At 35.6% G+C, this 17,307-nt stretch overlaps 2 protein-coding genes across 4 annotated transcripts; one reads left to right on the top strand and one right to left on the bottom strand.

Moving 5' to 3' along the window:
• Positions 1–1,108: 1,108 nt before the first annotated feature.
• plekhb1 (pleckstrin homology domain containing B1) lies at positions 1,109–6,979 on the top strand. Of its 2 annotated transcripts, none has more exons than XM_084105580.1 (6): positions 1,109–1,306; positions 3,347–3,499; positions 3,587–3,689; positions 3,790–3,829; positions 3,915–4,008; positions 4,797–6,979. In XM_084105580.1, exons 1-6 carry the CDS (start codon positions 1,270–1,272, stop codon positions 4,928–4,930), a joined length of 561 nt encoding a protein of 186 aa, XP_083961706.1. In that variant the 5' UTR covers positions 1,109–1,269; the 3' UTR covers positions 4,931–6,979. The 2 variants fall into 2 exon arrangements, with proteins under 2 accessions (XP_083961706.1, XP_083961707.1); XM_084105581.1 differs by having other exon boundaries at positions 1,148–1,306; positions 3,915–3,993; positions 4,797–5,583.
• Positions 6,980–7,151: 172 nt separating this feature from the next.
• Positions 7,152–15,650, bottom strand: rab6a (RAB6A, member RAS oncogene family). Of its 2 annotated transcripts, none has more exons than XM_084105579.1 (8): positions 15,412–15,650; positions 14,111–14,169; positions 13,917–13,970; positions 12,232–12,337; positions 10,250–10,361; positions 9,792–9,885; positions 8,630–8,696; positions 7,152–8,470 (listed from the first exon to the last, which is right to left on the bottom strand). In XM_084105579.1, exons 1-8 carry the CDS (start codon positions 15,479–15,481, stop codon positions 8,406–8,408), a joined length of 627 nt encoding a protein of 208 aa, XP_083961705.1. In that variant the 5' UTR covers positions 15,482–15,650; the 3' UTR covers positions 7,152–8,405. The 2 variants fall into 2 exon arrangements, with proteins under 2 accessions (XP_083961705.1, XP_083961704.1); XM_084105578.1 differs by lacking the exon at positions 12,232–12,337 and adding an exon at positions 11,881–11,986.
• Positions 15,651–17,307: the final 1,657 nt, after the last annotated feature.

The raw sequence follows: 17,307 nt of genomic DNA, 5'->3' as shown, positions 1-17,307 counted from the left end.
CGTTCATGAAAAACAATCATGTTTATGTGTGTATGTACTGTTGTGCGTTTATGAATGTGTGTTGTTGATATAGGCTATGTTTCCGTTAGAATATGAGGCTGTGTTGATACATGTGTATAGATTCCAGATGTGGACAGGTTTACAGACTCTTTCTGTGCCGCTCTCATTCTATATAACGTTATAATTGCAGTGATGATAATAAATATTTTCTCTATTGTCATTTTTCATCATCATCAAGTAATCACGGGGTGTGAGCTATGGGTGTGAGAGGCCCTGCTTCATTTGTTGTTAGTGAGATGAGGCCATCTAGTGGTGGGCGTATGTCAAACTCAAATTCAATATCCTAAATAAAGTAATAGTGCTTTTTTAGTTTAAAATAATAATAATAATAATAATAACAATATTATTAATATAGTTGTTATTATCAAAATAACTCTATTAAATATTATTTGTAATTATTTAAATTTTAAATTAAATGATCGTGCATTATTTTCGATAAATACATTTCTAAAAGTAGCCTACACTGATACTAAATATGTTACTTGCTGTTCAAGCAGTGTGTAAAAATTCTAACACGTTTAAGGAGTCTGCCTGTAAAAGCCTGTAAAATTAGCATTAGCATGAATTTGTTTATAGGTCAGTTGTTTAGATGGTTTAAAAACAGATAATTGGCTTGATATGCCTACTTGAATTACTCAATGTTTGCTAAATTTAGCTAAAGGCTAAATTTAGCATGAGTGAACATGATTTGCTGTGCCTGCATGTAAGGATGACATGAAATTAAAATGAAATCAAATCTGAAAATACAATAAGGTGCATTTTAGGTTTAAGGTTAGTCTGTTAGTCCAGAAGTAAGATTAAGATGAGTGTGCTTGAGTATGCATAGCCTGCATTAAATCTGAACAGGTTTAAAATTGTATGTGAACCTTGCTACACTGCTAAGAGAATAACTATAAAGACTTAATATAATACACAAAAACATGAAGAAGAGATTGAGTAACGCAGGAAAAGGAGAGAATATTCCACAGACAACCAGTACTAACTCACTGTAATCTGAGATTACTGGCCAAGTGAAGCTTCACTTTGGCCTGTTTAAGGGATTAGAGAAAGAGTCATCAAACTATTCCAGCAGAACAACCCCCTCTGACTGCTGAGACGTCTTACAGTCACTGTCATCGCTCACAAACAAAAGCACAAACTCTGCCGTCACGTCACAAGCACCACAACATTAGGAATACTGCTATTGCTCTTGTGGCAGCTGACTGATCAATGGCTCTGCTCAAATCTGGCTGGCTCTGGAGACAGTGTAAGTGGAAGATTATTCATTTAGGTATTTTTATATAAGTCTTCTTTATATTAGTTATATAAGTTATATATGTAATCTGATCAGTGCACCTCTAAGAAATGAAAGTAGTTTATGTTTTTAGCAAAAAACAACCCTATAGTGTGAATATTTTGTCTTCAATAGAAAACAAAGTGCAGTTACTTTTGATCATAGGGTTTCCTGACATTTCAATTCATATAAATTAAATAAATTTATCTAAATTGGAAAAGCCTAGATATTAGGATGTGAATAAGTACTGAACAGCACAAATATAACACAAATTTGTCAGCTCTGTTGGGTGCTTTTTTGACTGTACATTTCTGCTGATGTGCAATATTTCAATATATATATATATATATATATATATATATATATATATATTTACAGTATATGTGTGTGTGTGCTGTCAAATCGATTAATCGCGATTAATTGCATGTAACATAAGCTTGTTTATAAAATACATGTGTGAACATTATATATATATATATATATATATATATATATATATATATATATATGTGTGTGTGTGTGTGTGCGCGCGTGTTTGTATATACATGCAGTATATACATACATACATACATGCATACACACACACACACACATATATATATCACTGTAGTATATATGTGTGTGTGTGTGTGTAGTTTATGTATACTGTACTGTATGTGTATATACACACACACACACACACACACACACACATATTATATAAACAATCTTTATTTTACATGTGATTAATCGCGATTAGTGATTAACAGCACTTTATATATATATATACAGTTTTCATAACCTTCTGGAACAGTCGTTTATTTAATTATATATATATATAATTAAATAAACAACGGTTCCAGAAGGTTATGAAAACTGTTATGAAACTCAGAGCCTGACACTGTTTGCAGTAATAATCCTCTTACGGTCAGTGTTATAGAACAGTACAGTAGCTGTTAGTTATAGACTCTAGGTTTGTTCTGTATACTCACCTAGAGAAACCCCAAATGATACATAAAAATAAATTTAATACATTTAAAACATAAAACTTACATAAATGCATTTAAAATAACAACTTTTAAATTAAATATTCTCCCCCTTCAAGACTGCAAGCTAATTTTCTTGATTCTTAAAATAAAACATGCAATATAAAATAGTATGACTGGTACTGACTTTATATTCTCTATTAAAAATAAATATAGGTCTATTCTTTGTTAGCACATAGTCTAACATCTTTGAGAAGTTTGAGTTGCTAATGCTAACTGAAGCCTTTGTGATAAAGCATGTTGTTATGCATGTTTATTATGCTCATTTATTGTATCAAATACACAAGAGTCGCTTTGAACAATCAGGTACTTATGATCATTTATCTGCACGCTTTTAAATCTGTATTACTGTCATGGTGTTTTGAATGTGAACAGCTTTTTGAACAATCATTTTGAACATATCTGTTGATCAAATGATTCAATGACTTCCTCAATACACGTAAACGCTCACTGGTTGCCACCTACTGGTGTAACCTACAGAAAAGTTCAAATAAATAAATCGATGAACGAATCTAAACTGAATCAAAAGGCAGCTAGCTAGTAGCGCCCATTTCAGTTCATTACAGCAAATTGAATCTTTTGATTTCATTCAGATTAGTTCATTGAAGGCTATCTGGGATGGTGTAGTAGTAAGCTAGGTAATGAAACTTGGAGTGGACTCTCAATTCCCAATGGCTCTGAATCGAAGAATCGATTATTGTTGGAGTTGACTCCCAGTCCTAAACTCTTAAAAAAGTAATGTTCCAAAACTTGACTCCCCAAATAACCTTTCAGTTTTTTTTTTTTTTTTCTCAGTGTGGAGAACATTTAAAAAATCTAAAGAACCTTTTTCCACTATTAAGAACCTTTTGTGGAGTGGAAAGGTTTTAATGGATGTTTAAGGTTCTTCATGGAACCATCAATGCCAATAAAGAGCCTGAAAGATTAAAGATAGCATGAAGATAGCAATTATTTTTAAATAATTGTTTTGTTAAAAAAACGTTTACAGCTTCAATCCTCAAACGCTGGAAGCTGAACTGGTGTGACCTGTGGATAGATGGGAGCTTTGTTTTTTACACATCTGAATCCAGAAGAGACTATGAGACCAAAGCGAATCTAAAGAGCGCCTGTGTGAATGTGAAGTCTGGTCTGGAGTGTGCAGGTATGAAGAAACTTATCATGTAGAAAGTGCATGTTATGAAAATACTTTAATGCTCTTATAACAGTGACTTTGTGTCTTTGTGAGCAGGTGTATGTCCACCTGAGAGTCACCCCAGAGAGAATCTGCTGGTTGTTTATCTGAGGGATGGTGCTATGCTGATCCTGTGTGCCAACAGTGAAGATGAGGCACTGTAAGTCTTGACCTTTGACACTTTTACGTAACCCCTCCCACATCAACTGAAGCCCCACCTGTTTTGCCCTCTAATTTATTCCCATTCGGTCCCTTTTCAGGGCCTGGAAACTCACACTCATGGAGGCGAAAAGAAATCCAGTGAGTGTTATGTTTTTACATGCAGGATGATTTTCGGTTTTTGCTTTAATATTTATTCAATTCACATTTCTTTTCACTCTCACAGGTATTCACATACAATCCCTATGACGATACTTACCAGACTGTTCCGATTGACAGTCATAATGCAGTTTACATCATGCCAGGTACAGGTTGTGGAGGTAATGATACAAACACGTCCCTTATTCGGCAGAAAGCACAGAGATAGGGTTATTGCCATTTTTTATACACTGATATAATGCATTGGTATTATCAGTAGTATTACTGTAAGTATATATTGTTCATTCATTAATTTCCTTTATTAATAAAGCACTTAACAAATACTTTATAGCTCAAAGTGCTGAACAATCATGGAAAATTCAAAAGACAGAAAAAGTCATTTTTGGACATTTAAAAAAACATAAAAGTGACATTTGGTCCAAAAAAAAAGAAGGACATTTGTCTCCAAAAGTCTGAGACCACTATTTAAAATATTGAATTATTGAATTACAATATTTGTATTGAATGTTTTTATTATCATCTGATAATATAATTGAAAAATATACTTTAGAATTTGTGCAGGATATTAAATATTTCTTATTCATTTTAGATATTTTGTTAACACTTTAAGGTTCCATTAGTTAACATTAGTTAATGCATCAGCTAATTTTAACTAACAATGAGCAATACATTCATTACAGTATTTATTATCCTTTGCTAGCATCAGTTAGCAGTGTTAAGAAGTGAGTAACGTGACTTACGTAATCAGATTACTTTTCAAGTAACGAGTAACGCATTACCTTTAAATTGAACAAAATCTGACCATTTTACCATGTTACCATTTTTTCTTAGTCTTAAATGTAAAACTTTATTTATTGCCTGTTTTAAATGACAAGTAGCCTAAAGTTCCAATAAACGCAGAACTATTTTACAACGGACGTACCCCTAAACCTGATGTGCTTCCTTGTAGGAACTCAGCATGTCTGGGTGCACAGAAACTCTGATGAACATTTCGGAGAGCAGATTGCTTTGGGACTCCTGGCTGGAATGGCTGCGGGTGCAGCAATGCGTTCACTTCTATGGATGCCCTTCTGGTTCTGCTGAGGGCCAGTCGGATTATACCAGGATGGTCACTGGAAATCCAGCGGGATGAAAGAATATACTGGAATTGTCGTCCACAAAGCTCAGCGATAGCAAATGCTCCTGTTCCTGCATATAAATATGCAAATATGAGAATAGCTGCAGCTTTTAAACTCAGTGGGCATTAAGAGGTCAATGAAAAATAAGGTCATGTAAAAGAGGGATTAGTTTGCTTTATTTAAAGGTATAGGCTATGTAACTTTTGACCCTTTAGCGATAAAAAAAAACTGCATGCATTTTGCAGAAGAACTACATTTTTGGTTGTGCTTCGGCTCTGCAACTGTGCGGATGAATATGGTTATCCTAAAGAAAAAAGCTATCCTTTTAAAGAAAAACGTTACACAATAGTTTAGCTGCACAAATTAATCAGAACAGACTTGTTTTTCTCTGATTGGTGAAATATCAACAGATATTTATAACATATCTATAGAATAATTCTGCACATAACGAAATGATTGTATTTTCTTGCTGCTATGATTTTGCTTTGTGTATAATAGGTAGAGCTTTGCAAACTTGTTCATTTTTATCCATGACTTATGTCTGTTATTTTGTTAAGATACAAGATCTCCTATTTGTATTTATAAATAGCTCCAACTATAAACCACTGGAACCCTGAATTTATGATGTCCATATAGCATGAGGTTTGGGAGTGACCGTCAGACCGTTGATTGCTCTATATACATAAGAATCTTGTATAACTGCCTTTACAAGAATTTTCTATCCACCTTTTTCCTACGCCCCATGACGCCTTGCGCGAATTTGGGAGTAACTTCCGTTAAACTGTAAACAATCAGCGAAAGGTTCACTCTATGACCCAGGGCTGCCAACTTTTGAGTTTAGCTTGGAGTGAGATTTTTTTTTTTGGCGAGGGGGGTGGGTGGTATGTAAAAACAAATATTGCATCACAATAAGTGTAATTGTGATTGTCAAAACATTTGGTAACTAAATAGAATTTTATGAAGTTTAGTGACAACATGTTACAATGTTTACATTGTACAATGACTGGTATAGGATACAGTTTTTATTATTGCTTGACAAAAATTTCAATTCCATTCTTGTGATTTGATTCCAATTTTGATTCAATATTGACTAATTTGGATACATGTTTATTTTAAATTTTATTAAAAAAAATAATCTCACCTAATGCTGTAAACATAGAGGGCCCAATCTGCTGGTATTATTAAAGGTTAAAAATAACATTAAATTAAATATAATGCAGTTTTTGTTATAATAACAATTATTTAATTAAATAAGTTAGTAAAAATATAATAAATATGTAATATAGTGCTCAGCAAAATCTCCTCTCTAGCTATTTTTTCTATTCAATTAACATGCTATGGTCGTTATGGCTTTCCTGAGGTAAATGTAACGTTATGTGACATAATTGTTCTCCTGCTGTTATATTGACCTCTTTCCGTGGTTGAAAAACACTAAATGGTCGATATTATGTATACTTTCGGTAAGTTGTACTGCATCTTTAAATAAAAAAGTAACAGGTGATCGGTTCACGTGCACTTGAACTGAGGCGCTCAGCGATCTGTCACGTCACATTTACAAGCGCCAAACGTATTTTTGTCTGAATTTCGTAATAAAATTGACGGAATCTAAGAGCTGGGAATTAGTTTAATATTAAAAGTACCTCTTTGCTCCACAATTTTTCTGTGCGTGAGAAAATGGATGTGTGGCGTGAGAGCGTGTGAAAAGTGTCAATTGCGTGAGTCTCACGCTCAATGCGTGAGAGTTGGCAGCCCTGATGACCGCAATGAGCATTTTCAAAAAACTGTACAAGATGACATTATCATCACTCAAGTTCGACCACTGAACAGATACCTCAATGACGAAGGCTGCATAATGGAATCAGTTCCCATGACTGGCCACTAGAGGCAGACATGGCCTGTTTATGCACTAATGTACTACTTTGCAAATGTAGAAAGTTATCAACTTGATATTGTTGTGCAACACTTATAAATAAACAAAAAGCTGTAACCACCTACAGAAGTAGGCTACAAAACATCAGGAATTTCATTTTCTGTGTTTGCAATCAAAGTGCAATTCCTGCACAGATCCAATAAAAGCTTACTATATTTTGAATTTTCTGCCCTGCACATTTACCAACTTGATTTACAAACAGAGTTACACATTATCCATCAATCAAAACTAAAAAAAAAAAAAATGTATATATATATATTGTTGCTAAATAAAGATTTTATTAGGGGTGTCTCAAAGATGCTGATCAATTTTAGCAGTGCAAATAATGAGTATTGGAGTCAAGCAGCACTGCCAGACGAAACTGGTTAAAATCAATCTGAAATGTATTGAGACGGTTTCAAGAAAACAACCCCAAGAAAAAAAACACAAAAAATGCACTAAATCTTAGAAACGTTTAGATCAGTCTGGGGACAAAATATCACTGTACATTTAAAAACAAATGTGGCAGCTGCTTTGAGCCAGAACATCTTAACGTCTCCGTCTATGAATTATGAAAAACCAAACAGTGTTTAAAAACCAAACAAAAGACATTACAAATAAATATTAGGGTTCATGGTTGATTCAACAAATCAAAAAGAAAACAAACCACATCTAGCGTGTCATTATTAAAATAAATCAAACTTTACAATGCTAATAAAATTAAAATAAAAAAACAGTGGAAGCTCAATAAAACAAACGGCTGCATATTATCTGTTAAATCGGATCCGATACTTCCCTTAATATACATATTTCTTTACAATAACTGTATCTCTCTTTGACTAAGCTATTGGCTTTCTAATGCTCAAAATAAGATGGAAGAAAATCAAATAAAATGACATCTAAGCACAGAAAAATGACAGAAAAAAGCGCAATGCTCGAGGAGCAACAGAGCTAAAGCAGCACTTGTTCCTCACAAAACATTTTTTACACTTTCCTTTCTTCCTTCTGAAGAAGAGACATCAACAGCGTCAGATTCAACGCGCTGTAGCCACATGATGAAATCTAGACACTCTGTAAACCTTTCGTCCATCTCTGCACCAATATCATAGAACGACATTTAGATAATCATAGCACGTTCAAATCTGGATATCCTTCTCCTAATAGTTTTTTCATTTATTCATCTTGTTTTGCTCCTATTCATGTCGTGATTACAGTAATATAAGTATTATTTCACATAAAACAAAACATGGACAAAAAAACAACACTTTATAAAGCGTTTTGAAAGTGAAAAAAAAAAAAAAACACCACAAAAGGTGTACGATTAACGGAAACAATTAATAGAAAAGCAACATCATACACAACCACGTTGTGCTTTCCAAGTCATTTGAGTGGGTGAGTGGTGACGAGGGTGATGGGTAGTGTTCTACGTCCTCCGCTTCTGCAGAATATCCAGAGAGATGCTGTGAGTGCAACTAAGAGCGTTTGAAAGAACGACAATAAGAGACGCGGCACAGAAATGACGACTGAAGCCTCAGCATGAACATCCGCCTTCGTTGACCGGCTGCTCTGGCGGCTTTTCCAATTTTATGTCGATCACTGAAGGAAAAGGGAATTAAAGAAAAACACGATGCTTTTGTGGTGTGTTTTGTGCGGATTTACACAGCAACACTTATTCAGGTGGACAATAAAGTACTAAAGCAACTGCAAATGCGAAAAGCCCAATCACATAAATATGCATATATTTGTGTAGGATACTATCCTCTCTGCTCTTGTCTTGTGTGCTCTCCATACCAGGAAGAGCTGCTGCTACACGCCGGAAAAGCTGGAAGAGACAAGCACGACACCGGGATCAGGAAAAACAGGGTGTGTTTGAGATGGTTTGCATTCAGAAAAGTTGGATATTTGATCATCTGGATGCTTCTGAAGACACTGCTATGAGAGAAATGTTCAGTAATGCTCTTTTTGAATAATCGTGCAAATATCATTTAATAAAGTTTGTGATTCAGAGTTTGATTCTCAATCATTAAAGGGATACTCCACTTTTTTTTGGAAATAGGCTCATTTTACAACTCCCCCAGAGTTAAACAGCTGAGTTTTACCATTTTCGAATCCATTCAGCCGATCTCCGGGTCTGGCGGTACCACTTTTAGCATAGCTTAGCATAGATCATTGAATCGGACAAGACCATTAGCATCTCTCTCAAAAAAATGACCAAAGAGTTTTGATATTTTTCCTATTTAAAACTTGACTCTTCTGTAGTTACATCGTGTACTCAGACCGACCGAAAATGTAAAGTTGTGATTTTCTAGGCTGATATGGCTAGGAACTATACTCTCATTCCTGCGTAATAATCAAGAAACTTTGCTGCCGTACCATGAGTCCAGCAGGCGTAATGATATGACGCAGCGCCTGAAAATAGTCCCCAGCTCGGTAACTTCCAACGTGACCGGGACTAAGTTTGTCTAACCTATTAGACCTATTTTCAGGCGCTGCGTCATATCATTACGCCTGCTGCACTCATGGTACGGCAGCAAAGTTTCTTGATTATTACGCAGGAATGAGAGTATAGTTCCTAGCCATATCAGCCTAGAAAATCACAACTTTACATTTTCGGTCGGTCTTAGTACACGATGTAACTACAGAAGAGTTTTAAATAGGAAAAATATCAAAACTCTTTGGTCATTTTTTTGAGAGAGAGATGCTAATGGTCTTGTCCGATTCAATGATCTATGCTAAGCTATGCTAAAAGTGGTACCGCCAGACCCGGAGATCGGCTGAATGGATTCGAAAATGGTAAAACTCAACTGTTTAACTCTGGGGAAGTTGTAAAATGAGCCTATTTCCAAAAAAAGTGGAGTATCCCTTGAAAAGCACGTATTTCTACTTTTGATTTAAGTCTGATCTCAGTCACACTCACCTGTTTGACGTTGTATCCGGCTTTAGCACTAGTTTCAATAAACATTACATTCAGTTCTTTGGCTTTCCTTTCTCCTTCCTCGATAGAAACTTGCCTGAAATGAGCACAAAAACACATGGAATCATTACTATTTGCCCATAGATTTCTTTAATACTTGATAAAACAGCCAGACTGACTAATCGACAGATATTTTGCCAAAATTAAGCATTAAGTTTTAGTTTGTGCAATTTTTTGGGGTCTGAATGATTTTTTTATGTTTTTGAAAGTCACTTATCCTCACCAAGGCTGCATTTATTTGATCCTTCCATACACATGATCCTTCAGAAATCATTCTTATATGCTGGTTTGTTTATTTATTTATAACAATATCAGTTGGAAACTGCTTAATTTATTTGTGCAAACTAAAATAAAATTTTACATCATAATGTTCCTAAAAGGTTGCAACCATTTAAACGAACCGTTTATCTGCAAGATCTGTTTTGTTTCCCACCAGCATGATTATGACATCACTTCCCCTTTCTGTTCGGACGTCATCGATCCATTTAGTGGTCTGCTGGAACGAGTTGACATCTGTCGAGGGGATTTCAGAGACACTGGGTTAATACTTAAGATGAGCCTTAAGGGGTCTATGGGGGGAATCACAGGATCACAGACAGGGAGAGACAAAACTCGCAGGTAGGTAGAAAAAAACACAAGGATAAAATAAGAGGAAAGAAAGAAAGGAAGTTCTAAAGCTGGAAGCGACTCTGTGCTCATGAATGCGTCACAGGAACTCGGTCTGCAGGAAAAAAAAGACAAATCATCTTTCATCTACATTTTAGTCTGTAAAATGGTGAATGAATGCATAATTAGAATTAATTAAAATTATTTTATTATATGAACAAACAAAAAAAATATAAATATATCTTGCGAATATAAAAATTTACTGTTGTAAATAAAAATGTATCATTCTTTTATGTGAATGTTATTTGTAGGAACTTAATGTTTAGTCCATGGTCTGTTATCCTTTAAAGGTGAACTAAGTAACTTTTTTACCTTAACCGAACAGCTTTGGAGTCATTGGAATAGTTATATGACTTTTTTTTGGGTTGAATGGTGGTCGTCTCGCACCCCCCCAAGCGCCTGTGAGCCGAAAAACCACCCTTGCAACTTTGAGGCGGCGGGCCGCCGGCCGCAGCGTCAGGAAGTATCGCGTGATATCAGGTCTTGCGATGTAACGAATTGCTTTACGGCAAAAAAATCTGCTAAAATTCAGTCATGTTGATCTACGTTGATCTACTAGCCTCTGGTATCTGAGAGTCGCCAACGAGTTTTTCGACAGTGTTGTCAAATATCTATTCCGAAGCTGTAGGGGGAGCTCTAGAGAGAAACCTGCGAGCAAAAAGCGAGAATACAGCGAAGAAATTCCCGAAACTGCATAGCCCTGCTTTAATTGCAAAGATATGCATGTAGTCCAAAACAAAGGTGTCTACCCAGTTTTAAGCACTGAATTGCAAATGCAAAGCAAAAAACGAGTTACAAATGTGACCCTGGATCATAAAACCAGTCACAAGTCGCACGGGTATATTTGTGGCAATAGCCAACAATACATTGTATGGGTCAAAATTATCGAATTTTTTTTTATGCTAAAAAATCATTAGGATATTAAGTAAAGATCATGTTCCATGAAGATATTTTGTAAATGTCCTACCGTAAATATATAAAACATTTATGTGAGTGAATGCAGCACAATTGCGAACATAAATGGACAACTTTAAAGGCGATTTTCTCAATGTTTCAATTTTTTTGCACCCTCAGATTCCAGTTTTTCAAATAGTTGTATCACGACCAAATATTGCCCTATCCTGACAACCATACATCAATGGACAGCTTATTTATTCAACTTTCAGGTGACATATAAATCTCAATTTAAAAAAACTGACCCATGTGACTGGTTTTGTGGTCCAGGGTCACAAATAAGAAAGAAGATAAAAAGAATGAAATCACAGAAAACTCAAAGGATGGGAAACAAAACAAAAGAAGAGACTGCGTTGAGATGACAGACATCTTTCCTCTTCCTTAAGTTCTCCTGCCGAGGATCCACACTCACTTGTGATGTCAAAGACTACCACGGCAACCGTAGAGTCCCGGATGTAGCTGGGAATCAGACTGCGGAAGCGCTCCTGTCCTGCTGTGTCCCACAGCTGCAGCCGCACCTGACCAAATATTTTAGCACCAGAGTTCCAGCAGAGAGAGAGAGAGAGAGAGAGAGAGAGAGAGAGAGAGAGAGAGAGAGAGAGAGAGAGAGAGAGAGAGAGAGAGAGAGAGAGAGAGAGAGAGAGAGAGAGAGAGAGAGAGAGAGAGAGAGAGAGAGAGAGAGAGAGAGAGAGTGGGGGAGAAAGGGGAAGAGGAAGAGGTAAGAGGAGGGGAACTGGACGTGGAGCGGGTCTCAGATACCTACTTGTGATGTCGTAAACTACAACAGCAGCAGCAGAGTCTCTGATGTAACTGGGAATGAGGCTACGGAAACGCTCCTGTCCTGCTGTGTCCCAAAGCTGCAGCCTGATCTGTGTGAATGGAGAAAAAAAAACAAAAGAAAAAGAGGGGAATATAGGAAAAAAAGAGGGGAAATTAAAAGTTCAAAGGGGAGAAAAGGTTAAAAAAAAAAGGTGTGGAATGAAATGTAAGAAATAAGAAAAAGCAAAGTGGATCGAAAAGATTTCTCAAGCTCAGGGTTAGGGAACGGCTTAAGGTCTTTAGATGGACTCACGTTAGTAGATTTATAGGGCCCTATGATTTACACAATGCGAAAACTAGTAAAACCAGTTCTAAAAATAGAATTTACTGTATAACGTGGAATGTCATGGAATTTGGCAGGCTTTGGATGAATGCAGATTTATTTTTTACAGCCATTTTTGATCATATTTACCAGTGGTGCCATTAATTCTGACCACAACTGTATCAAAAGTAGTGCTGTCAAATTGCTATATGGACTAGTGTCAGTGAATATTACACTGCATAAAGACTAATAATAATAACAACAAAATGATCAATTTAAAACTTAAATTAATACAAGTATTAAACATTTTTAAAAGATTAAATAAATTGTTAATCTTTTTACTTAATTTGATTACCAATGTTTTTGATGATAAATTTGTATTAAATCATAAATACAGAAAACACAATTTGTTAAAAAAAGGTTTTTGTAAATTCAATTGATATATACATGCTTTTTGATTAATACAATTTAATTAAACCATTAAAATAGAATTCAGAAAACTAAAATCTATTTTTAATTGTTGCTGAATTCAAGCTTCAATGATTTTAATTAATTAGACATGCTTTTTGATTACATTTCATTTAACCAATAAATCAAGAGTCCAGAAAAATTTAAATTGAGGGTGAAACAAAACGGAATCTAAAAATGTAAAAATTAAGTTGAAATTAATCATTAAATGGAATTAAATGACCCTAGGGTTATGGTATGGGTTATGTTATCAGGACTGCAGATCTTCAGAGTGAAACATTCCCACTCAAATCCAATCAAGAAGAACAATTCTTCACAGAAAGAAACAAATGTGAACAAATTACTAGAGAGAGAGAGAGAGAGCAAGAGAGAGAAAGGGGCTGAAGCAATAGACACACCAGGTGGAGAGAAGCACTGGATTTTCTCATGGTGGTTTATATTGGGCTCTTACAGACAACATCTCACTAAACGTTCGAATCAACATTCAACAAAGCAAATAAAAATACTAGGGGTGCACAATATGGAGAGAAAAATCTGAGTTGTAGACTTTAAAATATCATAATAAGAATTTCCATAAAGAAAGAAAATGAACAATTTAACAATATGGATCTTACAACACTAAAAAGAAATTGCAATTACATTAAAATCATTATATCAACTAAAATAAATTCACCTGCAATGTTTTTAAAAACGACACACTGTACAGCAATAAAGCCAATATAAGCTATAAAAAAATCCAATCAAATCCCTCAGTCATTAATCAAAAGGATCCCAGACATTTGTGTCATTTAAACACTGTTAAAATAATTTTACAGCATTTATATTTTCATGCATTTCATTCCTTCAAATCATTGAAAGAGACGTGCATTTATTGGTAGAAGAAAAAAAAAATTACTTACTGTTCTGTCCTCAAGATACATTGTTTTCGACAAGAAATCGATTCCTATTGTCGCCTGAAAATGAAAAGCAACAAAACAAAACTAAGGAAAAGGACACTTATCCATGCAACTAAGCAGAAACAACCAAAATAGAAACCAAACAAATCAGAACACTGTTTAAACTTAGCCAATGAGTCAGAAAAAGATTCACTTACCTGGTAGGTATTATCGAAACTGTCATACATAAATCTGGTAATCAGTGATGTCTTTCCCACTGCAACACCAAATGAAAAAATAAATGGTTACTATATCAAAACATTACATATCTCTTAACAAAAGCTGGCATAAAGATCACAAAGGGCATTTATGCATCACTTTCAAAGCCAATACATTTTCCTTGAATGCAGAAGGAAAAGATCCAATCAATTACACAATTAAATCTATTTCATGCGTGTCCATCTATCAGGTGACACTGACATGCTAACATTAGATTTCACAAAGTCATTCCAAAAGCATAACTTAAAAAAAAAAAAAAACTACCTAAAGCAAAGGTCTTCATTAAAGTGCATGAACGCATAAACCTGTGCACGTACATTTCTGATTCAGATCGGATGAAACATGCAGGGCAATTGCAATATATTAATCTATAAACAGTGAATGAAATGAACACATGCATAGATAGCCATGCACGTCTATGTAAATATATGCAAATAGTTTGAACATTTGCTATGTTTATTTTCCTACTCAATTTTTTAGAAATCCAAGAAAAGGCCAAACTATCGTACACAGGTATAGTCTTACTAATGCTTACAAAATAATGTCACATGACCCTTGTTTATGCTTTATACTGATTTGCACAGAATTTGCAAAGCCCCAGGCCTGACCTGCTGTTGAATTCTGGGAGCAGTGATTTATTTTTTATTTTTTTGGAGATTGACAGACCACCTGTGTCAGGGCCAGATATTTCGGTGCTGGTGTTATTATGAACACATGCAAGTTCTCCTAAGCTTAGAAATATGAGTGTTCAAAACAAGCTAGAAGATCCAGAAAACCCCATCATGTCAGCAAAACATGATATTCTCATGTTTACACGGGAGACAGACAAAAATATACTGAGAAATGAATATGAAATGCAAGTCATGACAAGACAGCCGAAGTTAATGATGGCATCTCATGAATGTTCTATGTTTTATTTGGCGGTGATGAAATTTCCTAAGACTTTAACCCTCAAAACCAAACCCTCACAAAACTGTTGATATTAAAATATTAACTTACAAGAAAAACCCGTTTTGGCTGATGTGATTAAGTTACATTTGAAGCAATCACTATCATACATGTTCTTTGACATCTTTTACTGGATTTGTGAGCATATAACAAGGTATAACGAAGACATATTCCAGCACACATACATGTATTTATACATTTTCCACTTAGATATCTATCTAGCACACAAACTCAAAAACACACACATAAAGAAATAGTAGGAACAGTATGATCGGTTCGGTTCGGAACTCACCGCTCTGTTCTCCCAGAAACACCAGCTTGAATTTGCGGAGCGGGTTGCCGAAATCTCCTGCTGCAGACATGCTGCCGGTTCCGCTGGGTCTACTGTGGGTGTTAATGTGTTGCTATAACTTTCAGATTGCTCCAAACAAGAAAATAAAGCGGTTATTCGGTTCAGTTTGTGACTCTCAGCCGCCTATTCAGGCCCCGTTCTGCGCCGCAACCTAGCATGATACGCACAGAGACGTGATTGACAGCTCAGCTCAGCCTATAGAGTTAGAGAGAATACAAAAGCATGCGTCACAGGGTTCTGTCAAATTGATGATGACATATTAGTATACTAAATTAGGTCAAGTATTCAAATATTATCTCAATATCAATATCATTTAATATAATGTAGATCATTTGAGTATTGCATTTCCTGCGACGTATTTTCATAATTAGATCTAAATTAAGCAGACTTCATTCGCATCAATATTCAAATATGAACAAATATGTTTATACGTATTTTATTTTACTAGTGGAAAATGTAATAGTGATTGTGCAAACGAGCGGTATCCGGAATGTTGTCTGTAGAAACAAGGCGGGACTCCAAACAAGTTAGATTGAGCTCTGCAAGCGCCACCGGCGCCACGTCACATTCCCCCTGCATCATCGCATTCAGCACCATAGATATCATAACCGCTAGATGTCTCGTGCGCGCTGCTGGCCAATGGAGGTCGACGTCCGCACGTGGCGGCCATCTTGCCACAGACAGCTCGCTCACTAGTTTAATGGTGCATGCACTTTTAAAAAACCATAACTTGCTTAATTTTCTACCGATTTTCAAACGGTTTGGTTTGGTTTGTTATAAACGACAGAGATGTAGTTATGACACTGCATACATACACTGCATATATATGAATAATTATAACATACATGTTCAAGCATTCGGAATTATAGCCAGGTTAATAACGTTTGTAAGAAACCAAACCGTTTGTAAATCCGTCAAGATTTCAGCGAGATAAGAGGATTTGTGTGCATGCTGATCACTCACTTGATGCCGGAAGTGACTGCGCCATAAGACATCTAGCGTTTGATATCTATGTTCAGCACCACCAGTTTCAGAACACCAGCGCCAGAACCGGAAGTGAGGGCGGAGTTATAATTAACAACCATAGATGATTAACAACGACGACACAAGCATGGCGGAAAGCACGGTGAGGAGTTGTCTAATGGTTATAACTTCATGTGGTGAAAAATTATCGCATATATTAAGTTCAGCGTTTATCTGCTAAATATTTAATTTGTGCTTGGCTTTATCATCTTATTGAAGCAATTGTATTAAACATTTTTTTTCTACGGATGGTTCGATTAATTTTTGCGTGTTGTAAATGGGCCTTGCGGTGACGTTTTAACCCTTGTATGGTGTTCGGGTCTGTAGGACCCGTTTTCAGTTTTTATCAAAAGAAAAATTATACGATTAATTATTTTTTCATACACAGACTCATTGGCCTTGGCTTATTTTCTGTGAAGAATATATATCAGAACACATTTTTAATGACCACGCCCTTCACATTTACATTACACACAGGATGTTTTGTGTTTGTGTTCTTGTATATGGTTTATGAGGACACAAATGTGTATAATCACATCGGTATTACAACGTAAACATGGTTTATGAGGACATCTGTGTCCTCATAAACCAAACTGCTTTAAAAAAACATACTAAACGGTGTGTGTGTGCGCGCGTGTGTGAGAGAGATTTTGTCTAAAGCCTCTGTTATGCTCCAGTTTGGACGCGTACACGACAGCTGCGCACAGCTTGGACGCGGGAATACTTGTATTTATACTTTCTGCTGAGGTCCGCTCGGTGAACGCGTTCAACGCATGCGCAGTAGATCGGTCTGGACAGTATAATCGATATTTT

The sequence above is a fragment of the Abramis brama genome, assembly GCF_963993115.1.
Source record: "Abramis brama genome assembly, chromosome: 25".
NCBI lineage: Eukaryota > Metazoa > Chordata > Actinopteri > Cypriniformes > Leuciscidae > Abramis > Abramis brama.
The sequence above is the reverse complement of the archived record's forward strand: the minus strand, read 5'-3'. Positions and strand labels throughout refer to the sequence as shown.